Source organism: Anabrus simplex, chromosome 2 (assembly GCF_040414725.1).
Source record: "Anabrus simplex isolate iqAnaSimp1 chromosome 2, ASM4041472v1, whole genome shotgun sequence".
NCBI classification, from domain to species: Eukaryota; Metazoa; Arthropoda; class Insecta; order Orthoptera; family Tettigoniidae; genus Anabrus; species Anabrus simplex.
Window position 1 is genome coordinate 131,105,225 of NC_090266.1, and position 27,431 is coordinate 131,132,655.

The following is a 27,431-nucleotide window of genomic DNA, read 5'->3' on the forward strand; positions in this document are numbered from 1 at the left end:
GAATCGGGAGTATATAGACTGAACTGTTCACAGTGTGATTATTCATATGTTGGACAGACTGGAAGGAGCTTTATGACAAGATATATGGAACATAACGCAGAAAAACATAAGAAATACTCAGCAATGAGTTTACATATGAGGGAGACTGGCCACCGATTTGAATCTATAGAGAAAGATCTAACAATAATTAGGAATTTGGAAAAAGGGACATTGTTAAAAGAACTAGAGTCTATATATATATTTATATCAGACGTATAAAAGAAATCAGAATCTTAATGATGTTACGGACATTAAAAGTATATTAAATGAGCTAACACCTAGATTATAAGAAACGGTTAGTTTAGATAAAGCCAGGATCCCTAATATATTTTATTCTTTATGCTCTAAGGCTTCTTCCATCCCTCCGAATAGTAAGCCCACTTCCATCAAACTTGATGACTCTGCCCCCTCACCAGCCTCAATGCAGTTAGCTCCACCCCTCCCCTCCTTCCCTCCACGCTCCTCAACCCCTTCTCCCCCGCGTTCACTACCGTCTCTGCCGCACGATACAACACGAGAAACAGGGCCAACAGAAGAGTGATAGCTGATGCAACGGAAGGTTGTGCATAACTGTTTAGAACACACACTTAAGTCCTCTCTCTAATATTGTCAAATAGAAGACCTCTGTCATTTTTTATTTCACTACTTTTTTAAAGACTTTTTTTACCTTCCCCTAACAGAGAACGGCTAGTCCAGTAGACCACAGAATGCTCTTGGCAGAGTGCCTTACACAATATTATGCCTGCATGATGTTTCATATTTCTCACGATCATATTTCGAGGCTTCAGTTTCCAAGTTATGCCTAATTACTCTTCGAGTGTTTAACTACCTCAAATTTAATGACATAAGCTGCGACCTTGACCACGTCTTTCAGCAGACATTTTTGTCAGTGTCTGGAGAAATAGTACACAATTTAATGATACATTTTACTAGAACTTTATATTTTATCCAAGAAGAAGATCTAGTTTTAATCTCAGACTACATTATTTTGGAATGACCATAGACATTTTATCATGAGTTTATCAAATGTCCCGAAAGTGATAAATGATTGTGTATATTTGTAACCACATATAAGTGGACAAAAAAGTATTGAATAGGTTGATTAATAAATACTTTCCTTGGTTTTTAAGTTATAACAACTTTCAATACGGGTAAAACATGAGGTTTATGACATGTAACATACCACTTAGTCGAGCAGCTCATCTTCTTTCTCCTAATTCTTCCCAGCCTAAATTTGCAACATTTTTGTAACGCTACTCTTCTGTCGGAAATCACCCAGAACAAATCTAGATATACTAGATATACTGATGTTAAAACACTCTATCAATATACTATATATACTAATACATGACAAATTTTAGCATAGAGTAGTGTAAGTAGTAATTCGTTAACTTCATCATCAGGTGACTATTGCACTGTAATTGCTTTCACTTAAAATCTGAAATATTTTTCAATTATTCTACAGAAATAACAATTTTTGTCTATTAATATCCCTTAAGAAGGTGGTCTCATATTTTTACGGAAAAGAAGAAATAACTTCATGCTAAAACTCAAAATTCTTACAGGTGCTCATTTGATATTAGCCATAAATTTGAAGAGAAATCAAGATTATCATGTTGCTATGAACAGTGAGAAATATCAGACGTGGTTGGAAACACAATTAATTGTAGGATTAAGAAATATAGGACTGTGTATTGTGATGGATAATGTAGCATATCACTGTAAGCTTGTGCAGCATCAGCCGACAATGAAACGGAGGAAGGATCAATTAGCGGTAACTGTAACAGATTGAATATTTTCTACTACTGAATTATAATTAATGATGTAACAGAATTTAATTTTTACTTTTCCTTCAATGTATAGTCATGGGTGAGGCAGAATGGGGTGTCTCCACCAGAAAACGAATCAAAGTCACTTAAAGAGGTACAGTAGCATCTAAACATAAGTTTAGGTAATGTTGTTTACCTTCTTGTATGCATAACAATATTTCTCTGTTGTTTTCAAAACCAGGTATATTGTTGATGAGAATCTGCACAATGAAGGCCATACTGTCCTACGACTTCCTCCATATCACTCATTTTTCAATGCCATCGAATTAGTATGGTCTGTGGCGAAGCAGTATTATAACAAAAATGTGGCTTCAAGACCTGGCCATGGATTGGACCAAGTTAGAGCTGTGTGGAAAGAATCTCTTGATCAGGTAGGCCAAATGGAATTGTTATTTATTAGATTTTATCATATAGGCCTACTTGTCAGGTTGTGATACTTCAATATATCCTACAGGTGACAGCAGAGATGTGGAGAAATGAAGTGAAACACACTGAGAAGAAGGTTGTTGAGCTCTACAATAATGAGGTGACAGGTGTTCCTGAAGTGGAAGAACCAGTCATTCATCATGGAAGCAGTGAATCAGAGGAGGAAGAAAAAAGAAGAGGAGAAGCTCAAGAGTTGACTGTATCATTGTAAGAGCCATTCCTTGAGATTAAGGGTTTTCAAACTTTGCTGGGAAATAATACATTTCTAATTTCCCTGTCCTTTCGAATATAAAAAAAGTTAGATTTTAAAATTGTAGGGAAATGTTACCTTTTGGCTAAACATAGCTATTTATGCTGGTACAACAGTCTAGGTGTACTAAGTCTGGTTCTTATTAAGTGTTATGGTACTTTTAGGAGATTTCCACAGTTACAATATAAATTAATTAAATTAAATTAAATTGACTTTATTCCTTTCAGAATAGCATTAAATCATTGTACATGTTTCGTTCTCATTGGAGAAAATCTTCAGCCATCAAAGTTCATAAAAAGAAAAAGAGAACAAGGATGTATATTTAAACTTTGAAATTCACTGGATATTCTTGGTAAATGGTCCTGTCTATGTGCTGTGATCAAAATTTATCACATTATTACACATGCATCTAGTTTCTTTTTGTACAAGTTGCCTTACATCACACCGACACACCAACACATGTAAAATGTGTGTTCTGGACGTCTTATGGTATGATGGGTCAGGAAAGGGCTACGAGTGGGAAGGAAGTGGCCGTACCTTAATTAAGGTACAGCCCCAGCATTTTCCTGGTATGAAAATGGGAAACCATAGAATGGCGCTTTCAGGGCTACCGACAGAGGGGTTCGAACCCACTATCTCGCAAATAGTGGATACTGGATGCACTTAAACGACTGCAGCTATCGAGCTCGGTGCATCTAGAATTTAAACCAATAGAGTCTAGTCAAAAAACACCATTATAAAAACATACAACATTCATAACACACATTTTACATGTATGAAAATACATTGTGGTGTTAAATTGAGATCTGTCATTAATGGACTATACTTGGAATATCTTCATGTTTTAGGTAGTAACACACAAAATATACGATAGTGTTTGTTAAAATCATAAGGTGTTTTTATACAATTATCAATCATTAATCTGAAAACAAGTCTTTAAAAAAATACGTTTAACAATTTTGCTGAAGGCTGTGGTTCCTATTAGATTGGACTCTTTTTGAGGGGGAACTTATCTTAAAAGTTCTGCAAGCTAGTCTCGCTAGTCTCGCATCAGCCTGGTCAGCCTGTGTGCCACCTTGAGCTGAACTACATGGTGAAAGAAAGATGTACCATGAGCGTGTATCATGATTTAATGTTATTCTGAAAGGAATAAATTTAATTTGTATTGTAAAGGTGGTATTCTTTGTTTTAAAAGTAACTCACTTGATTAAATAACATTTATTACACTTACGACACTTATATGACATTATAAATACAGAAGCCTAATGTGTTCTGCCATCACAACATGGTATGTGAGAGCATGCTGGGGAGGAAAGATAAGCTGGTGCTTAGTATCATAAGATAGATTTGAATTTACAAAGCTTCCTCCTACCCTTAGCATTCCCTTATCATCTAAGAAAAAATTTTAGTGAAAAATGGAGGGTATGTATAGGTTAATTTAAGGCAGAAACAGGTTCCTAAAAGGACATTCCAGGAATCATTAATGAACAAGGGAGTGTGACGATCTTCAAAAGGCAGAAGTATTCAGTCAGCAGTAAGTAAAGATTGTTGGTTACAAGGATAATGTCCAGATAGAGGAGGTGACTAATGATAAGGAAGTACTAAAATTTACATATGATAAAAATGATATTTACAATAAGATACAAAAGTTGAAAACTAGGAAATCGGCTGGAATTGATAAGATTTCTGGGGATATACTAAAGACATTGGGTTGGGATATAGTACCATATAAGAAGTACTTATTTGATTGTTGTTTGTATGAAGGAGCTAATCAACAAATAAATCTAAAAAGCCACCTAATCGATACTTTATTTCTTTTGCCTTTGGCAAACTTAAAAATACATTAACAAACACAGTACATGTTTCGACCACTTAGTGGTCATCTTCAGCTGTATATAAAAATCTTAGATGATAACATTTAAAAGCAAGCACATTGGATCTTATAACTATATCCCATGGGAATCCAACAACTATTGTTCTAGATGCTTTAAATGAATTGGAAGATGGGGGGGGGGAAAGGAGATTTATGTGAATGATACTTGAATTACAGTATCGTTTACAATTGTGTTTAAAAAACTTAAATGATGAAAAACATATTTAAAATATTTAAAAGCGTCTATGGTAAAATTCTTTTTGATAAAATTAGGTGGCGTGAATAAAAGTTCGTGTTTGTAACAATCGTCAGGCATTTGTGAGAAAATAATAACTTAATTAAAATTCGCGTCTATGGTGCTGTTAAACACTTTGTTTTTAATAAACACACTTAAAATATTCTAAAGTGTCTATGATAAGGCACTTATTCAAAAACATTTGTGCTTGAATGAAAGTTTATGTCAGATGCACCAGTCTTCAGGTATTTATTGTTTATATTTGATAACTTCCTTGAGTGATATTCTTGTGGTTAAAAGGCCGTGTTGACTGTTTAACTTCCGAGAATTGCTCTTCGGAATGTGATAAAATAATTTATGTTAGTCGTTTAACTTGTTAAAACCCTGTGGTGGCTTCTGTTATACAAAATGGCGATCTGATTCGGGCAGCTTGCCTCGCGATCTTATCTGGCAAATGTTTAATCCGCGTTGCGTTGGAGAACTGCCTTCGTGCATGACCTAGTGTGATAGCGGTGCCTTACCATAGACACTTTAGAATATTTTAAGTGTGTTTATTAAAAACAAAGTGTTTAACAGCACCATAGACGCGAATTTTAATTAAGTTATTATTTTCTCACAAATGCCTGACGATTGTTACAAACACAAACTTTTAATCACGCCACCTAATTTTATCAAAAAGAATTTTACCATAGACGCTTTTAAATATTTTAAATATGTTTTTCATCATTTAAGTTTTTTAAACACAATTGTAAACGATACTGTAATTCAAGTATCATTCACATAAATCTCCTTTCCCCCCCCCATCTTCCAATTCATTTAAAGCATCTAGAACAATAGTTTTTGGATTCCCATGGGATATAGTTATAAGATCCAATGTGCTTGCTTTTAAATGTTATCATCTAAGATTTTTATATACAGCTGAAGATGACCACTAAGTGGTCGAAACATGTACTGTGTTTGTTAATGTATTTTTAAGTTTGCCAAAGGCAAAAGAAATAAAGTATCGATTAGGTGGCTTTTTAGATTTATTTGTTGATTAAACTCATCGATACGGCCATGAAGTGGACAGCTTGCAATGAAGGAGCTATACAAAATGAATGGAGAGTTGTTATAGTAGCACCTGTGTATACAGGAAAGGGTGATAGACATAAAGCTGAAAATTACAGGCCAGTAAGTTTGACATTCGTTGCATGTAAGCTTTGGGGAGGCATTCTTTCTGATTATATTAGACATATTTGTCAAAATTAATAACTGGTTCGATAGAAGGCAGTTCGGGTTTAGGAAAGGTTATTCCACTGAAGGTCGACTTGTGATTCCAGCAAGGTATAGCAGATATCTTGGATTTAGGAGGTCAAATGGACTGTATCGTGATTGTCCTGTCTAAAGCTTTTTGATAAGAGTGGATCATGGGAGACTACTGGCAAAAATGAGTGCAATTGGACTAGACAAAAGAGTGACTGAATGGGTTGCTATATTTCTACAAAATAGATCCCAGAGATTTGAGTAGGCAAGGCTTTATCTGACCCTGTAATAATTAAGAGCGGAATTCCTCAAGGCAGTATTAGTGGACCTTTATGTTTTCTTATATGTACAATTGATATGAGTAGAGAAGTGGAATCAGAGATAAGGCTTTCTGCGGATGATGTTATTCTGTATACAGTAATTAATAAGTTACAAGATTGTGAGCAACTGCAAAATGACCTCAATAATGTTGTGAGATGGACAGCAGGCAATGGTATGATGATAAACGGGGTTAAAAGTCACGTTGAGAGTTTCACAAATACCAAATATCCTCTCTGTTTTAATTACTGCGTTGATGGGCTGAAAGTTCCTTTCGGGGATCATTGTAAGTACTTAGGTGTTAATATAAGGAAAGATCTTCATTGGGGTAATTACATAAATGGGGTTGTAAATGAAGGGTACAGATCTTTGCACATGGTTATGAGGGTGTTTAGGGGTTGTAGTAACGATGTAAAGCAGAGGGCATACAAGTCTCTGGTAAGACCCCAACTAGAGTATGCTTCCAGTGTATGGGACTCTCACCAGGATTACTTGATTCGTGAACTGGAAAAAATCCAAAGAAAAGCAGCTGGATTTGTTCTGGGTGATTTCCGACAAAAGAGTAGCATTACAAAAATGTTGCAAAGTTTGGGCTGGGAAGACTTGGCAGAAAGAAGACGAGCTGCTCGACTAAGTGGTATCCTTACAAGTTAAAAACCTCATTATTGATCTGTAATGAAAATTGTTATAGTTAAAAAACAATGAAGGTTTTTATTAAACCACCTGTTCAGTACTTTACATCCACTTATAAGTGGTTACATAGATATATTAATACTTAACATTTCTGGGACATGTTTCACCCCTAATTTAGGGCATCTTCAGCCTAAAATACAACCTTAAAAAGTTACATATAATATTAAAAGAGAAGCTAAAAGATTAGCCTTGTAGCCTAATTACTATAAATTGGCACACTTAATGTGAATAATACATCGATACATTAATAAAACATGTTATTCGAGCATTGTCTATCGTAAGTCTAAAAATAATGAGCTTGAGACTACAACTTTTTCTTATAAAATTATGTTGTTCTAATAAAACTGGTTTAAATAAAAACTGGCTGTTATTTCACCTAATGTGATATTGCGTATATTGCCAACAAAATAAAGGCATTTACACACAAAATTATGTCTTGTAAACAACATGTTCAGGGCTGCTGTTAATGTCATAAACGTGAAGATATAAATAATGAGGAAACAGAAGCGTCAGTTGATTATCGTAGAAAATGTAGTCTTTTAAACAGGTAATATTCTAGGGAACCTTTGCCAAGAGATACCAGTAGTATTCTGGAATAATGTTCTCTCTAAGAGAAGGAACGAACATCTTAAAAAGGGTAAACACATTGAGGGAATCCACTGACTTCGATTAGAATAGATGAGGACTTACGTGATTTTTGTAAGCTGTTACACAATCCTTTCCGTTGTGTTAGTAAACGCCATTCCGTTTGCTCTGTTTCTCGTATTGTATCTGTGCTGCAGAGGCGGTAGTGAACTCCGAGGGGAAGGGATTGAAGAGTGTGGAAGGGAGGAGAGGAATGGGTGGAGCTAACTGTGCCGAGGTTGACGAAGGGGCGGAGTCATCAAATTTGATGGAAGTAGGCCTACTTTTTTTTCTTTGCTATTTGCTTTACATCGCACCAACACAGGAAGGTCTTATGACAATGATGGGACAGGAAAGGACTAGGAATAGGAAGAAAGCTGCCATGGCCTTTGTTAAGGTACAGCCCCAGCATTTGCTTGGTGTGAAAATGGGAAACCACGGAAAAACCATCTTCAGGGCTTATGTCTTGCGAACAACATGTTCAGGGCTGCTGTTAATGTCATAAACGTGAAGATATAAATAGTGAGGAAACAGAAGCGTCAGTTGATTATCGTAGAAAATGTAGTCTTTTAAACAGGTAATATTCTAGGGAACCTTTGCCAAGAGATACCAGTAGTATTCTGGAATAATGTTCTCTCTAAGAGAAGGAACGAACATCTTAAAAAGGGTAAACACATGGAGGGAATCCACTGACTTCGATTAGAATAGATGAGGACTTACGTGATTTTTGTAAGCTGTTACACAATCCTTTCCGTTGTGTTAGTAAACGCCATTCCGTTGGCTCTGTTTCTCGTATTGTATCTGTGCTCCAGAGGCGGTAGTGAACTCGGAGGGGAAGGGATTGAAGAGTGTGGAAGGGAGGAGAGGAATGGGTGGAGCTAACTGTGCCGAGGTTGACGAAGGGGCGGAGTCATCAAATTTGATGGAAGTAGGCCTACTTTTTTTCTTTGCTATTTGCTTTATGTCGCACCAACACAGGAAGGTCTTATGGCAACGATGGGACAGGAAAGGACTAGGAATAGGAAGAAAGCTGCCATGGCCTTTGTTAAGGTACAGCCCCAGCATTTGCTTGGTGTGAAAATGGGAAACCACGGAAAACCATCTTCAGGGCTGCCGACAGTGGGGTTCGAACCCACTATCTCCCGAATACTGGATACTGGTCGCACTTAAGCGACTGCAGCTATTGAGTTCGTTGTAGGCCTACTATTTGAAGATATGGAAGGAGCTTTAAAGTATAAAGAATTAAATATATTAGGGATCCTAACTTTATCTGAACTATCCGTATTTAATAATTTAGGCGTTAATTCATGTAATATACTTTTAACGTCCATGATGTCATTAAGATTCTGATCCTTATTATACATTTGGTCTAAATAAATATATAAACTTTCTAGTTCATTTAACATTCTTCCTTTTTCTATATTTCTAATCATCGCTAGATCTTTCTCTATGGATTCAAATCGGTGGCCAGTCTCTCTCATATGCAAGCTAATCGCTGAGTACTTTCTATGCTTTTCCGCGTTAACATGTTCCACATATCCTGTCATGAAGCTTCTTCCAGTTTGTCCAACATATGAATAATTACACTGTGCACATTTAAGTCTATATACTCCCGATCCCAAATAACGATTTCTGCCATAATTAATTTTATTATGATTAAAGAATATGGAATGGTTTGTGTTAGTAGTTCTAAATGCTATATTGAAATTATGATTTTGAATATGTTAGCAAAGTGGTGAATAGCTGGATTGTTATAAGTGAATGTAGCAAACTCAGTCTCTTTCGTTTTGTCTGGTATCAGATTTGTTGATAACCTGTTCTTAATTTTATTGATCAGTCGATTGAATCATTTCTAATTTCAAACCATTCAATTTAGCAAGGTTCTCAATATAATTTTATTCTGTCTTCAAATTCTTGGGACCGGGCGAGTTGGCCATGCGGTTAGAGACGCACGCCTGTGAGCTTACATCCGGGAGATAGTGGATTCGAATCTCACTGTCGGCAGCCCTGAAGATGGTTTTCCATGGTTTCCCATTTTCTCACCAGGCAAATGCTGGGGCTGTACCCTAATTAAGGCCACGGCCGCTTCCTTCCAACTCCTACTAGGCCTTTCCTATCCCATTGTCGCCATAAGACCTATTTGTGTCGGTGTGACGTAAAGCCACTAGCAAAACAAAAAAACAAAAAATATATATTCTTGGGAGATAAGAGGAATTCTAAGCGCTCTGTACATTAGACTGTGAAAAGTTGCCTGTTTTTGTGAATTTGGGTGTAATGAGGAATTGTTTATAGTTATAGATGTTCGTGTCGGCTTTCTAAAGATTTGGAAATCAAAGGTGTTATCTTTCGCGTGGCTGTTACATCTAGAAAATTTAATGAGTTACCTATCTTGTCCTCTTCAATAAATTTCAAATTGGGTTCGATTTCATTTAAGTTATCGAAAACTTCTTGACTATTGGTGACCTCTTTGTACATACAGTAATTACAAATGTATCGTCTACGTATCTCAACCATAAATCAATTCCTTTAGTTTTTGCTTTCATTTCATTGTGTTCGATTGAATCCATGAATATGTCGACAAGGATGCCCGATATTGGATCACCCATTGCTAACACTAGCCAAGATGATTTTGTGGTAAAATAGAAAAGTAATTCTTTCGGAAATCGCTGCCCTGATTCCGAAAATGATGCAATTTTTCTTCCCCATCAGTCTAGTTTTGACGCAATTCGGAGTTTTAATATCTGCATGAATTCGTAAGATGTAATGTTGAGAGATGTTCTTGCGCAACTTTCCTTAGAATACAGTTATGTGATTTGATTTGTTATTGGTTGCATTTTACTATAGATTTATTGCTGTCTAAATTTTCAATTTGTAGTTGGGGGTTTCCTGGTAAATTTTGTACATATGTTTCAAATCTTCTAAGAGAAAGAGTATGATCCAAGTAACTGGCGTGTTTTTATTGACTCTTCCAAAATAAGTTTAAAGGCTGTTTTGCTTCATAATACAAATGTTCTGAAATCCATACCACTTGCACACTCCACAAAATATCTGAAACGTAAGAGACCTTAAAGTTGATGCTTAAAAAAATTAAATATCACGAGCATGGGTGGCAAATCTGCAAGGATTTGAAGATCATTGGATTGTTGCTGGGACAACAAAAGGGCTATACAAAATTTCCCTGTTTCCTATGCGAATGGGATAGCAGGGCACGGGATAAACATTGGGATACAGTGAACTGACCAGAAAGGAAACAACTACAACCAGGATCCAAAAATGTCTTGAATGTAAGTCTTATCGACCGTAAAAAAGAACTACTTCCACCCTTGCACATCAAATTAGGATTGATGAATCAGTACGTCAAGGCATTAGATAAAAGTAGCCTATGCTTCCAATATTTATCCACAAAATTTCCCTCATTATCAGATGCAAAAATCAAAGAACCATAGATTCGTAAACTGATGAAGGATAAAAATTTCACAGACACGATGACCAAAATTGAGAAAGAGACATGGAACGCATTCCTTGGCAACATTAAGGACCCTCAATACAAAGAAATTGTAAGGAAAATGTTGGTAAAGTTTAAGGAACTTGGTTGTAATATGAGCCTTAAGCTTCATTTCTTAGCTTCGCATTATTTCCCTCCAAATTTAGGAGCTGTCAGAAGAACATGGTGAAAGGTTTCACTAGGATCTCAAAGATGCAGAACGACGCTATCAGGGACGTTGGAAAGTGAATATGATAGCCGATTACTGTTGGTCGATTGCACGAGACGATCCTTCTAGAGATCGTTCAAGAACTTAAAAAACCCAGAAATTCCACGGAAAACGGAAAAAGACGGAGGTGTAAATCTAACCTGCACATAATGTAACAAAACTATGTATGTTTAACCATGTAATTTTTATTCAAGGTACGGTTATATTCATTTATAAGCAACAGTATAGCCGAAACTAAATAGGCGCTTTATGTTTCAGTTTTACGAATTTCAATATATATTAAAAATATAATACAAACCATCTACTTGCTTACAAAGCAGCATGTATATGTATTTAATGCATGCAAAATATGATTACGTTTTGAAAGCTGAAATTTACATTAATATATCAAATTTAATCAATACTAAGTATCAACAATTTTACGTAAGAACAAAATAACATTTTGTAAAATTGCCACTAAACCAGACGTGATACGCCAAAACTAATTTTTTTCTCGAATTCTGCGTTAAGAAATTCATAAAAACCATCTATATTCGTTTTTACTGCACAAAAAAAAGTTTTTTTTTGCAGGCTAGTGTAATCCATTCTGTTTATAAATCCCATTATTAAAAGAGAAGTTTTAGTCTCAGACTCATTAATTTTAGAATTACCATAGACAATGCTCCAATAACATGTTTAATTAATGTATCAATGTATTATTCACATTAAGTGTACCAATTTTTAGTAACTAGGCTACAATGCTAATCTTTTAGCTTCTCTTTTAATATTATATGTAACTTTTTATGGTTGTATTTTGGGCTGAAGTGTCCTAAATTACGGGGAAACAAAAATATTAGGTATTATATATTTATGTAACCACTTATAAGTGGATGTAAAGTACTGAACAGGTGGTTTAATAAATACCTTCATTATTTCTGAACTATAAGTGGTATGTTCCGAGCTGTCAGCGGAGAGATGGCGTGGAATGACATCAGTAGACGAATAAGTCTGAGTGGTGTCTTTAAAAGTAGGAAAGATCACAATATGAAGATAAAGTTGGAATTCAAGAGGACAAATTGGGGCAAATATTCGTTTATAGGAAGGAGAGTTAGGGACTGGAATAACTTACCAAGGGATATGTTCAATAAATTTTCAATTTCTTTCAAATCATTTAAGAAAAGGCTAGGAAACAATGGATAGGGAATCTGCCACTTGGGCAGCTGCCCTAAATGCAGATCAGTATTGATTGATTGATTGATTGATTGATTGATTGATTGATGTAAATTTGCAATTTTACTCTTCCTTGACATGCAGCATTTAGAGTTGATATTGGCTATCTCTTGAGCATAACACACTTGTTGTGCAATTTTGATACAGGTGTGCAAGGCCATCTGCAATTCTTGTGCACTTAATATACCCTAACATCTTGTCTTGAGGATTAGTACTATTTGAACGAATCACGAACAATATGCAGTAACTAGGGTCAGTAGGGACAGTGACAAGTACTTCAGTATAAATTCATCCCAGCTGGTGCCTATCAAAATGACTATGGGAAGTGTACTTCGTGACTCGGGTAGTTTCTCTTCCGTGTGGGATGGGATTGTGTCTGGCCATGATTCAGTGGGCTCAGTTAACCAAGGTCCACACAGTTCAAGTCTTGGTAGTGTCAGTTTCTTCACCAGTGCTACAGTACTCTGGACTTATAACATAAAAATCTGACACAGGTCTGTCCCCTTTTGTTGACAGACCGTACATAAAGACAAGCTCCATAAGTTAGTTCTGAAGCATCAGAAAAACCATGAAATTGTACATCAACAGCGGGTTCCTTTCATGTGACTAACCGTTCAATATAAAATTATCTTACTGTCTGCGGCTGAAAGTGAAGTTCTTCCCATTCTCTGACTAGTTAAGATGGGAGTCTGTCACCCCAGTTCATACTGACTAGCTAAAGTTTCCACATAAAAATCTTGTAAGAAATTACCAATGGACTGACTACCCCAAGTAGATCAAATATTGATGCAATGAGAGATAAGATCTTTTGTTTAATTACATGAATATCAGCATGATAGGGACTGTCTGAATACAGATTGCCACAAATGAGAAAATTACCAGTTACTTGGTGGAATAATAGGCCTAAAGATTTCACATTAGTGCCTTCATCAAGACTTAAAGAGAGATGGACTTAACTGTCCTCTTCTGAAACTGCTTCCAGTAATGCTGGGTGGTTTGCATACCATTTCCAGAGGTAAAAATCCTCCACTTTTTGGTAAATTAATAAATTCAGACTGCAACTGAAGAGCATCCTGTATATTGTCACAGCCGTTTGCTAGGTCATCAGCATAAAAATCTCTGTGAACAACTTGTGCTGCTCTGGGGAACCTCAATTCTTCATCTTCAGCAAGTTGCTTCTGGCACCTGGTAGCTCGGAAGGGTGTTGCTGCTGTACCGTTGTTACAGTTGTCGGTTCATAGTGACAATGTGGGTCCCTACGTGATTCCCTCTAGATAATCCGCTGGAAATTCCTATCACCTGCATGAGCCATGACTTGTCGATACATTTCAGCAATATTTGCAGTGAAGGCAAAAGTATGCATTCTAAATCTTAGAATAATAGAGTAAAGATCCTCTCGTATTGTTGTTCTAACCATTAATATATCATTCAATGAAATATTGTTAGAAGTTTTAGCAGATGCATCAAATACAACCCTTGCTTTTTGTAGTTGAGCAACTAAGCTTAAAACCTGGATGATGGGATAGATAATAGCTTCCACCTTCATTCCCTGACCTTAACCATATGCCCCATGGCCTCATACTCGTAAAGAAAGTTGCAGTACTCTTGCTTAAGTGAGGGCTGCCTACTGAAATGCCGTTCTAGTTGAATTAGTCGTGACATGGCATGATTGAAGGAGTTTCTCAGAACCTCAGGTTTCTGCTTGAGAGGTAAGCAAACTATAAATCTACCTGTAGCATCCCTAGTGGTATTCTCTGTAAAGTGCCTTTCTGTGGCACTCTCTTGACTTATCATGACTGGGGATGTAAGCTCTTATATTTCCCAGAACTGCTGTGGCTGGGTGTGTAACCTGTCCTCTGACTTCAAGAAACATGCGATTAGAGTAACACATTTCTCTTCCCTCTGATTGTAGTGTCCAGCATTAATCCATCCTAGTTCAGTGTCTTGAAGAATAGGATAATCTGGTGATCAAGTTCTGCATCCAAGTTTCGATAATGAAAAGAAATGTTCTGCGCCTATTAACAACTCAGTGTCACCTGGCTGGAAGAACTTGGGGTCAGCGAGCTTCAAGTCACTCAGCAAGTTCCAATGTTCATGCTGAATGTAGAGCTAACCACTCTGCCCCACTAAGTGCCAAGGTTATGGATAGTGGAAACCTTTACCTTTCACCCTTCCGATGACCTTCATGGCTTGTATGGAGATGACTTTGCTTTTTGCTTTTTAAATACCAGTACTCATGTTTATTATGTTTGTTTATTCATACCAATGCTTTGTAATCCAGTGACCATGGAATGGCTCTTGATGTTGTAAATTACCATATATTTACATTTTTTATTGCATACTGTTGTTGTTGTTGTTGTCGTCGTCGTCGTCGTTGTTGTTGTTGTTGTTGTTGTTGTTGTTATTATTATTACTACATATCCCTTAAAATGTAAATAAACTAATATTTAATATAGTAAATTATGCTTATCTCTTTGGATTCATCTATTTCATTGCATATTGTTATTGCTATGACATGACTTCTTTATGATGTAGATACAGTATAAAAGTATTTCTTCCCAAATAGATTTGTTATACACCCCCTGTGGGTGAGGGTCTCAGACAAAGTATACACCCACGGTATCCCCTGCCTGTTGTAAGAGGCGACTAAAAGGGGCGACCAAAGGATGATTATATTAGAATCATGAAACTACTTGTGATTAGTACCATCATGCGGGAAACACTATGGGTCACCTTTACTTGTGAGTAGTATCACTATGTTAAGTACAAAATAGGTTTGTGATTAATAGCAACATACGGTGAGTCTGTATGGTTTTTCCAGTACCCGTGATTAGTACCATTGTGAGAAACACCATAGGTCTGGGCATTGCCTGTGATTAGTACCCACTATATGAGGAACACCACGGGAATACCGGCGCCCGTGATTAGTACACGTAGAAAAGGAACACCATGGATTTGTGTTGTCTAAGAGTGGTGCTATTATGTGAGAAACACCACAGATCTGCGTTACCTGTGCGAAGTACAATACTTGTGAGTAGTACCATAATGTGTGAAACACCATGAGTCTACACTACTTTTGATTAGTACTGCAACATGACAAATACCATGGCTCTACTTTACTAGCAATAAGTACCATTACGAGGGGCCGTTGACCTGGATTTTGGACCCCTTTAGTCAACAAGCATCCTCGATTCAGGATTGTGCTTAAGAAGCAGTCCCTTGGTCAGAAATACTACTGTTTGTGATAGTTTCTGGGTCAGATCCACTGATTGTTTTAAATTCATATCCTTCCATTCATTCTTCATCACATTTTTATTCTGGTCAGTGGATGATTTTGAAATTTTAAATTGTCATTACATTTAGTCTCATTTCGTACCATTAGGGGCTGATGACTTAGATGTTAGGCCCCTTTAAACAACAATCATCATCATCATCATCATCATCATCATCATCATTTTTTTAATACCTGCAACAATCAGACTACAGACTAGGGAAGTATCTTTTCTTAAGGTACCCGGTACATAATGTTCTTACATATATGTATAATTGAAGAACTGAAGATCCATATACAAGTAAGTGGGTGGCCCTATGGTGAATTGACTGTGCAGTTCAATCACATTGCTGTGAACTTGTTTCCGGGAGATGGTGGATTCAAACTCCACAGTCGGCAGATCTGAAGTTATTTTCTTTGTGGTTCTCTCATTTTCACTTCAGGCTAATGCTGTGGCTGTAACTTTAGTACAGCAACGATCGCTTCCTTTCATTTAAGTCCTAGCCCCCTTTCGTCTCCCATTCTTGCCTTACAACCTGTCTTCAATCAGTGTGATTTAAGCCAATATATATATAAAAATCTGGTAATGTTGTTTGACTCATTAGTGCCCCAGTACATTTCCTGGGTTTCCCTAATGTGGTAAGCTTGAGATACTTCAACTTGCAAGCTAAAAATGTGTTTAAAATGTCCCCCCCATTCCCTAATGCTTATTGAAGAAAGAAGAAGAATAAATCAACATCCAAGCAAAAGGAAGGACAGATAGGTCCTACGTGGCAAGTACTTGAACTTATGGAAATTGCAATAAAATATACAATCTAGATCTCTCTTTCTTCCTCTCTCTCTCTCCCTCCCCCCTCCCTTTAAGAATACGGTTATAGTAATGAGTACATCAAAATAAAGGCAGGAAATATTTAAACTAAATTTAAGCGAATGGAGGAACTCAAAGATTGGTGGGTTCGAGAGTGGCGGTATTTGAAGTAACTCAAATCCGCCAGTCTCATGTCTGTAGACCTACCGGTACATAAAAGAACTCTTGTGGGACAAAATTCTAGCACTTCAGCATTTATGAAAATCATAGAAGTAGTTAGGAGAACTAATAGCATTATTATTCTCAATTCCGCAGTGAGCTTGATAGCTGACCTAATTTCCGTTCACATAGCTTAGCACATTAGTTCTATATGTTTCTTGGATAAGATTGAAGATATAACCAGCCTGCAAACTGAAAATATGCCAAATAATCTCTCTACCGGGCGAGCTGGCCGTGCGGTTAGGGGCGTGTGGCTGTGAGCTTGCATATATCTCAAATATTATAATAATATTTACAGGTTCACCTGTTCCATACAATACAATATAATCAATCCACTATTTCATGTGGTTAAAATTTATACATAATACATAAAAGTCAATGGTACACGTTTCACCCTTTTTTTACGGGCATCATCAGCCTATATCATCTTAAAAATTAAGAGATATGGAATCTTTCCAATCTTATAAACTACAGAATAAAATGTTGGACAATGATTTCATAAAATATTATACTATAACGTCTAAAATAACGATACTGCATCAAAGTATGTTAGAAAAAAATGTGAATTAACAGTTTTTAAAGATTAAAACGTGGTTAATCATGAATATTTGAGCGCTTAAAACCAAAATGGATCCTCTTCTTATATATCATTAAGACTGTGACAGCCTTGAGTGTAAGCATAATCATCAAAGGGGGATATTTGTTCCATTCCCATAGCATGAGTCCAAGATAGTAAAATCACTGTCAGTTATTTAAAACAGAAGTGTGAACGTAACAAATATGTTAAAATGTGTACGGCTGATATATCTGAAAGTCGTAGAAAAGAAAATAGAACTTCTTGTGAAAGCGTTGCTAATGATAAAATGTTGTGTCAAAGCTAGTGGATGTCAGTAATTATGTTGGTGCGATAATCAATTGGATCCAAAAGACGGTCAAGTGGGTATTATTAACCCCGTTGAAACATTTGTTGGAAGAAATGATCGAGTTTTTCTGAAACAAAATATTAAAGAAAGTTAATTAAATAGTACTGTTCATGAGACTTCCCATACGTCAAAAATGCCTAAGGCGATACTTACCCGTACGGTGCGTGTTAAGTACGTCGAGCTGTTCCAGCAACGCTAGCTTGACTGAGCTTTCTACTTCTAGTATTATAACGGTGTGACTGAGGCAGTGAAGGACGTGGAGGGGGGTAAGGGTGGGCGGATCCTTGCGCACAGGTGTTGTTATTGGAGGGCTGTTAGGAGCAAGATGGGCGGGCCTAATATTTGGGGAGGTGGTGGAAGCTTTAGAACAAGAAGTTCTAAAAGTCTGCGGGATTGTATTATGTTTTGAATTCACAATGCCTAATAACTTTGGAGTTAGGCCATATAAAGGATTTCTTGTCTCCGTGGCATCATTAAGATTATGGTCTTTGTTATAGGTTTGGTCTAAAACGATGTAAAGACTTTCTAATTCATTCATAAGTTTTCCTTTGCCTATACATCTTAGAATAGTGAGATCCTTATCAATTGATGTAAACTACTGTCCTGTTTCACTCATGTGTATGCTCATCGCTGAATATTTGTTATGTTTTAAGGCATTGTAATGCTCCATATATCTCGTATAGAAGCTGCGCCCAGTTTGACCAACATAACTAAATCCACACTGAGCGCAAGTTAGTCTGTAAATACCAGATCTCAAAAAATGGCTGTTTTTATAATTGACTTTATTATGATTAAAAAATATACTTTGATTTGTATTAACTATTCTGAAAGCAATATTAGTGTCATATTTCTTCAGTGTGTTCGCCATCTGGTGGATAGCTGGGTTATTGTATGTAAACGTGGCGTAATTAGTTTTTTTAGGTTTATCTGGAACGAGATTCGTGGATAGTTTATATTTAACTTTATTGATTAACCGGTTAATCATTTCAACTTTGAACCCACTGAGTTTAGCCAAGTTCCTTATATAGTTTAATTCTATTTTTAAGTTGTGAGGGGAGAGTGGAATTTTCAAAGCTCTGTGTATTAAATTATAGAATGACGCCTGTTTTTGAGAATTGGGATGTAAAGAGGAATTATTTATGGTTATAGGAGATTGTATGGGTTTCTTGTAGATTTGAAAATCAAAAGTATTATTGACGCGCGTGATCGTTATATCTAGAAAATTTAAGGACTGTTTAACTTCGTCTTCCTTAGTGAATTTTACATTAGGGTCAGTTTTAATTAAATTCTCTAAAACTGTTAGTAACATTTTTATCAATAACCACAAAAGTGTCATCCACGAATCTTAGCCACAAACATATACCTTTTATATGTTCTTTGATTTTCGTATACTCTATTGAATCCATGTAAATGTCAGCCAAGATGCCGGACAAAGGGTCACCCATGGCTAAGCCAGTCTCTTAATAAATCTTTCTATTGAAGGAGAAAAAGTTGTTATTCAATACAAAATTCAAGACCTTCATAAATTCATCAATTTCCAGCTTACTCAGGCTGCTATGTTTTGAAATATTGTCATAGATAATTTTAACAGTTTCTTTAGTAGGTATATTTGGATACATGTTTATGACATCATAGGAACGCATTATGTGGTTAGGTTGTAAGTCAAATTTACTTAAAATATCGCAAAATTTGATTGAATTCTTTAAAGTAAGTTTATTATTAAACTTATAATGTTGTTTTAGAAAACCGTGGATATATTTGGAAACTTTACAGGTAGGGCTATTACGGCAATTAATAATCGGACGTAAAGGAATGTTGTTTTTATGGATTTTAGTTAGGGCTCTGGCTATTGGAATGCTGGGGTTCATGTTGATAAGTCTCTGTTGTTCCTGTTCATTGAGAAGGAATGTGGAGTTCTTAATTATAGATTTTAAATTGCATTGTATTCTTACAATAGGATCTTTGCTAACTATTGTATAAATTTTATCCTTAAAAAATTCTTCAGTTTTATTTATGTAACTGTCCTTATCCATTAATACTATAGACCCTCCCTTATCAGCTTTTGTGACTATGATGTCATCTTCTATTTTAGTTCTCAAATTACGTGTTAATGTTTTTTGATTAGAGTCAGATTTAGCATTAAGTTCTTTAGCTAGTGTAGGTAATTTCTTTTTTATATCAAATCTAATGTCATTTTGAACTTAAAAGGGGAGTTTAGAAATGTTAGCCACTACCTCAGCCACTGTGGTAATAATATCTAAGTCCTTTTTTTCACTAGGCCAGTTATACTTTGGACCCTTATTCAGGAGTTCTGTTTATTCCAGAAAACTGCACGTTGGTTAAATTAACAATTGTAGGTGTGAGCTTGCATCCAGGAGATATATGGTTCAAATCCCACTGTTGGCAGCCCTGAAAATGATTTTTCATGGTTTTCCATTTTCACAGCAGACAAATGCTGGGGCTGTACCTTAATTAAGGCCACGGCCACTTCCTTCCAATTCCTAGGCCTTTCCTATCGCATCGTTGCCATAACACATATCTGTGTTGGTCCGACTAAAGCCACTAGCCAGAAAAAATCTCCTTTACTGGTTATTGAAGAGAGAAAGAAATGTTCGCGCAAAAGAAAGGAAAGGCACTAAGTAATTTCTGGAACTTTTGAAAATCACACTGCAAAGACTTATTAAATAAATTGCATTGTTGTTAAACACCCCTCTTTTCAGGAATATGGTTATAGTAATGTGTATATAAAAATAAAGGCAGAAATATGTAACATTGATATGAGTGAGAGTGAGAAAGTGTGTTTATTTCCTTAATTCCTCACTGAGCGTGGAAACCGGCTTAATTATGAATATCTTGATTTATTTCATCTTAACTTTTATCATTTACTGGGGTAAGGAAACGTCATTATCGATGCTTATACATGGAGGTTAGTTTGTTATGGAGATGTTTGGTGATTTTAATATGTAACTATTCATGTTGGCAGCAGTGATGAACCTTTTAAAAAAAAAAGAAGAAGAAGAATCGGGCGGCGATATTTACCTTTTAGTGTATGGCCTTACATGGCGATTACTACACCATCGTTGGCTGTACACTTCACAACATTGTTGAGGTCTTTTTGTAGTCGCCCACAATTCTGTAACTTATTTACTACTTCATACAATATAACATCATCTGCAAATAGCATTGTCTCTGATCCCCGTCCTTTACTCATATAATTTATATACATAAGAATACAAAGTTCTAATAATACTGCCCTGCGCCCCGCCCCCTCCCACCATTTAATCATTTCAGGATCACTGCTTCTCCTACTCTAATTCTCTGAGTTTTATTTTATAGAAATTTAGCCACCAATTCAACCACTCTTTTCATCAGTAGTATCCCATGATCTAACATATCAAAAGCCTTTGATATGTCAATAGCAACACAGTCCATTTGACTTCCCAAATCTAAAATAACTGCTATATCTTGCCAGAATCCTTCATACTGAATCTCAGTGGAATAACATTTCCTAAACCCAAACTGCCTTCTATCAAACCGGTTAATAAATTCACCAACGTGTCTAATATAATCAGAATAAATCCCTTCCCAGAGCTTACGAACAACTTATGAGAGTGACTGGCCCGTAATTATCCGCTTTATACTTATCGCACTTTCCCTTGTACACTGGAGCTATTATTGAAACACACTATTCATTTTATATCGCTCATTCATGCAAATATTAATCAAATAAGTATTTCAGATATGGCACTATATCCCAACCTTTAGAATATTCCCAGAAATCTTATCAATCCCAGCTGCATTTCTAGCTTTCAACTTGTGTAACTTATTGCAAAATGTCTTTATTATTATAGGTAAATTTCAGTCATTCACTACTGTTAGTCACCTCCTCTACCTGAACATTATCCTTATACCCAACTACCTCTACATACTGCTGACTGAATAATTCTGCCTTCTGTAACTCCTCAAGTATACAGTCACCTTGCTCATTAATGATCCCTGGAATGTCATTCCTGGAACATGTTTCTGTCTTAAAGTATCTATACTAGTCCTTCATTTGTTCCCTAAAATCTATATGGCTGCCAATTATGTTTGTCGTCATGTTATTCCTAGGTGACTTCTTGCTAATTTCAATATCCTAATAAGATCCTTCAACCCCTCCTTACCCCCGCAACCACTTCTTACTCTATTCCTTTCTAAACTGCACCTCCTTCTTAAACTCCTTTATTTTCCCTGTTATAATAGATAATCATAATGATAGTAATACCAATTAAGCAAGCAAGCAAGCAAGCAAGCAAGCAAGCAAGCAAGCAAACAAACAAAAACAGAATTACTCTCACATAAGATAAAATGTAGAATGTTTCTTTACTTACTAATTTGGAATGTAAACTTGTTTAAGTTTTGACTCTGCCTCAACAGCTTTCACTCGTTTCTGTTGGACATAGCGGTCTGTGGTTTTCCACATATAATAATATTCAATGATATTGTCCAAAGATTTCCATGGGAGCTGAAATTTAATTGTAAAATTTAAGATAATGCAAAATGAAAATATAGATTCCAATTAGCATACATAAAAACTGGGTCTTAAAAGTAATCCAGTGTACTATCAATGTATGTCAGTACAAGTAATTCAAAAACAAATGTCAACCAAAGTGACCAGAACAGGATATCAAAATATGGATGAAAAATAAAGGTAAAGAAAAGGAAACACACACATATTCAGCCAATTCCTGGAGTTACATTTAAATATATTTGGGTCAACTTTCACAATTTGATAACATAAAAAGGAATAAATTACTCAATAAACATTTCATACATAACTGTTTGGCTGAAGTTCTACTTACACACTAGCTGAGAATAAAATAATATATCCCTTGGAAAAGTTTTGTGATCCTGTTGGGAAGAAATCTTGTAAGCAGCTTGGATTGAATGATGATCTACAGTAATTGTAAGGGTAGGATGTAACTGTACAAAAGTATGATGCCCAATTTTAGGCTAGGAAGTTTTGGTAAATGACGATGAAAAAGGTCAGACTTCCGCCACACTCACAATGCAACTGACCGTCACAGGACTTCACTCCATAACTGCTACCATGATCTAAAAATAGACTCTGTTATCAGACAAATTCAATAGAGGGGACAAAGTCAGTAGAGGTGGTTTTGATTTACAAACACACACAACAATAACAAAGCAAACCATGGCTGCACTAAAACCAGTTGATCCGCTGTTATCACAAAGCAGCACTGAGCCGCAATGACACATTTGCAGAGAGTAAATGGCAATTAACACAAAAACGAGATGTGTTACAAAAGAAACAATGACATTTCTGATATCAGGAGAGATTATTTAGTTAAAATCACGTATCACATGGTTTGACTCAAAAATCATGCTGGGTTGTGTATTCATTTACAGCAAGGGGAGTCAGATATTGGAATAATTTACCAAGGGAGATGTCAAATGCATTTCCAAATTCTTTGCAATCATTTAGAAAAAGGCTAGGAAAACAACAGATAGGGAATCTACCACCTGGGCAACTGCCTTAAATGCAGATCATTTAGTATATCTAAAATGTCTGTCTGATATTCTCTGCTTTACCATTTAACTTTTCCACCTTCATTCCTTTCTTTCCATACGGCTTCATTTTTCACTACATCTCTCCTCCACTTCTATAATGTAATTTTATGAAATTTCATTTTGTGGTCTGTAGTCAGAGTGGTAATTAATGATCTGGAACAAAATTATCCTCACCCCACTCTCCTTTTTATAATAAGGCTAATCTTGTTCTACAAGAGCAAAAGGCATGGAGATGTTGGATATCAGATGTTAGAAGCACTGGCCTTCTGAGCTGAAGTTGGCAGGTTCGATTCTGGCTCAGTCTGGTGGTATTCGAAGTTGTTCAAATACGTCAGCCTCGTGTCAGTAGATTTACTGGCACGTAAATGATTTCTGGCAGGACTAAATTCCGGCACCTCGGCATCTCAGAAAACCATAGAAGTAGTTAGTGGGACGTAAAGCCAATAACATTATTATTATTTTTATAAGTTGAACTGACAAATACAACTGCCCATAACAAAATGGACCTATAATTGGGAGCTGCTGAATAAGTTATATAGAACTAATGAAAGTAATATCAAGTCAAAAACAGGGGTCCTTTGTGCCAGTTGGAACATCAAGTCAGCTTTACCAATTTTCTACCATCAGAAAATAACCGATTGTCTGTAGAAATAACCTGCCATAAAAATCTGCTACTGTGAGGAATAGACAAGTTCTACAATCTACTAGGTATAATTTCACTGTATCTATTGTGGGGGAAATTCTTTTCCAGGACACCTGACACTATGACAATAAATAGGATGACCTGCTACCTCTAGATACTCTCCCCAGATGGCACAATTGGACATCAAATATCACCAACATGCCAAACGTACAAATTCCTTGGTGGGTAGGAGTATTCAAACATAAGCCAAAGAACTCTCTAGTCAATGTACTTTGTAATGTGCCTGACAGATCTTATGGTGTTGTGCTATACTGTACGTTAGAATAGTGGACAGTGAGAGCACATTCGCAAATCAAGATAGTCGCTTCTATCAAGATGTATCAGTCAGTCAATAGGGTATGCATTAATAAAGGTAAAATGAGTTTGGATATGCAATATTGAAAATTAGTAGAAAGCATCTGCATTTACATGGGAGACACGTACGCAAGAACATTTGACTCCATACAAAGACAACAGTGTTCTGGGAAAGACAACCTTGCAGATATTATAATACACACTGTATATTATTTGAAGCAGAGCTGCATTTATCTCAGCTCTAATGGCAGAGATCTCCCTGGTTCACAGGGAATCCTGATTTTCTTTATCTTCTTCTTCTTTTTCTAGTGGCTTTATGTCCTACTTGCTGGCTGAATGGTCAGCGTACTGGCCTTCGGTTCAGAGGGTCCCGGGTTCGATTCCCGGCCGGGCCGGAGATTTTAATGTTCATTGGTTAATTCCAATGGCTCAGGGGTTGGGTATTTGTGCTGTGCCCAACATCCCTGCAACTCACAACCACACATAACACTATCCTCCACCACAATAACACGCAGCTACCTACACATGGCAGATGCCGCCCACCCTCATCGGAGGGTCTGCCTTACAAGGGCTGCACTCGGCTAGAAATAGCCACATGAAATTATTATTATTAGTGGCTTTATGTCGCACCGAATCCTGATGATAATATCCCAATGTGTTGCATTCCACAAAGAATGAAATATGATCAAGTACATCCAGATCGTTTTTGTACTATTTGCTTTACATCGCACCAACAGGTCTTACAGCGATGATGGTACAGGAAAGGATTAAGACTGGGAGGAAGCGACCATGTCCTTAATAAGGTATCCTGCCTGACGTGAAAATGGGAAACCACGGAAAACCACGGCCCCTAACAGTGGGGTTCAAACCCACCAACTCCCAAATGCAAAACGTACAACTACGTAACCCAAAAACATGTAGCCAATTCACCTGGTACACCTGATCTGTAGTCACTTGGATACCATGATGTAAAATCATTAACCAATCCCATGCAATTACCAACCACAGCAACTCCAAGTATTACAGTATACTGTAATTAGAGTACATTGACTAGCCACTTAACTTCGATGAATTCCACCGCAAACAAGCTGGTATCTTCAATATAGTGAGCAAGGTGAAGGCAGCACATCACAAAACCAGATACAAACTAATCTGATGTAATGTTAATGGAATCTCATATTACTAAACAATGATTAGTAAATCCTTAGATAATGCAAGCTGATCAACTGAACATCTGCAATTACTTACAAAATCTTGACGAATATCATTGAAATCCTTCCCATACTTCTCGAGTGCCTCTTCAAAAAGGTTCGCCTCTGATGCTGACCACTCTTCCATTTCGTCTCTACACAATACAGGACCAGTAGAAGGGACTAATGAACTAATTGCATCGGCCATGTTATATGCATGTTTGTGAAGTGTATCCATGGCATGGAACTAGAAGGAAAAAAAGGTCAGATAAGACATCATCATAAAACTAGTAAAAACAATGTTAAATATAACAAGTAAAACAGCATCACTATAAACTGACTCTATGTTTTGATTTGTATATATTGCCCTAACAAACTCCTCAAACCCCAATATTAATACGCTAAACCAATACATTCTGCTCTAAACTAACCTTGCTTCACTTCCACTCAACTACAGCTATCAGTTTCCAGGACAATCTGATATTAACATCTCGTGACCTCTTTATATAGCCCATTTATATTATACAGTAATACTGATTTGCACCTTTTTAAATGACACATACCTCATGCCAATGTATTTGTGGATTTACAATAAACACTATCCTATTTTCACACCTTTCCACTATCCCTCTCCATTATGTACTTACTCTGTTCTTTCTTATCTTTCCTATCATACTTCTGAAATATTTTATTTAACTGGGCTGGATTTTATTCTCCTGTCTTTTTTTTTCCCCCAGTATCCAAGTCTTTGCTTCAACTGTCAATATAGTGCAGCAATATAACTTATAAATCACCTTTTTACACTTCATTTGTACTTCCTTCCTCCACATCATGTCTCTCACACACTGGTCGAATGCATTTCCCTATTGAATCATTTTACTGAAATCCAAGCCCAGCCTTGAATCCTGAATCCGTTTGCTTTCCAAATACTTGAAATTCTCCACAATTTCAAGGATTTGTCGCTGTATTTTTATAATTCTTTCCAGTTCCTTTCTCCTCTACCCAACCCCTGTGTCTTGCTCTTTTCCATGCTGATTTTCATTCCATAATTTTCAATAATCTCACTCAATATGTCAAGTTGCCCTTGTACTTCCTCTGTGTTTTCTCACCACATCACTACCTTCAAGCTCCATGCCCACTACTTTACTTTTGTTTCCTTCACAATTTTGTCCATAACAGTTATGAATATCAATGGTGGCAGCATACTTCCTTGTCACAGACCAGGTTCATTCCAAAACCACTCTGCTCTTCCCACATAGCCAATTCACCTGGTACAGGCACTTGGATACCATGATGCAAAATCACTTAGCAATCCCATCTGACTACCAACCACAGCAACTATAAGTATTACAGTATAATTAGAGTACATTGAGTAACTACTTAACTTTGATGAATTCCAGTGCACACAAGCTGGCATCTTCAATATTGTGAGAGACGTGAAGGCCGCACACTGGAGCAACAATTTTTGTACGTTGCTTGCACATATTCTATCATTTGTTTTCCAAATCCTTTCCGCTGCATTACTTTCCATACATTTTTTCTGGGTGCACTATCATAATCCTTTTCTAAATGAAGGAATGCCATCACCATATCTCTTCCATATTCCCAGTGTTCTTCCATTATTATAATCAGCTATGTAGGAAATGATACGGTAAGGAACGTGATTGTAGTAGGTGACCTCAATTTACAAAATGTCAATTGGGAAGGTAATGAAAATGACAGGAAGTATGACCAACATATAGCAAATAAGTTAATCTGGGAAGGACTGCTGGATCAGAAAGTGATGGAACCAAGTAGAGGGAAAAATATTCTGGACGTAGTGCTGGGAAAACCAGATGAAGACTACAGAGAAACTGAAGTAATACATGGCATAAGTGATTATGAACCTATTTTTGTCATAGTTAAAAATAAATGTGATAGAAAAGAAGGTTGTAAAATTAAGACTTTTAGGAAGTACCAAATGCCTGATAAGACGGACATGAGGGAGTTAAAAAAATTATG

The 27,431-nt window shown here is 36.5% G+C and overlaps 1 protein-coding gene across 8 annotated transcripts in view; it reads right to left on the reverse strand.

The window, feature by feature from the left end:
• The window catches only part of LOC136863928 (metastasis-associated protein MTA3), a 901,938-nt gene that overhangs the window by 430,882 nt on the left and 443,625 nt on the right, over window positions 1–27,431 (reverse strand). For all 8 annotated transcript variants that reach the window (XM_067140366.2, XM_067140364.2, XM_067140363.2 and 5 more), the window contains 2 exons: window positions 25,489–25,677; window positions 22,043–22,176 (listed from right to left, as the gene is read on the reverse strand). In XM_067140366.2, coding sequence (XP_066996467.2) covers window positions 22,043–22,176; window positions 25,489–25,677 — 323 coding nt within the window. The remainder of the gene's footprint in view (window positions 1–22,042; window positions 22,177–25,488; window positions 25,678–27,431) is intronic.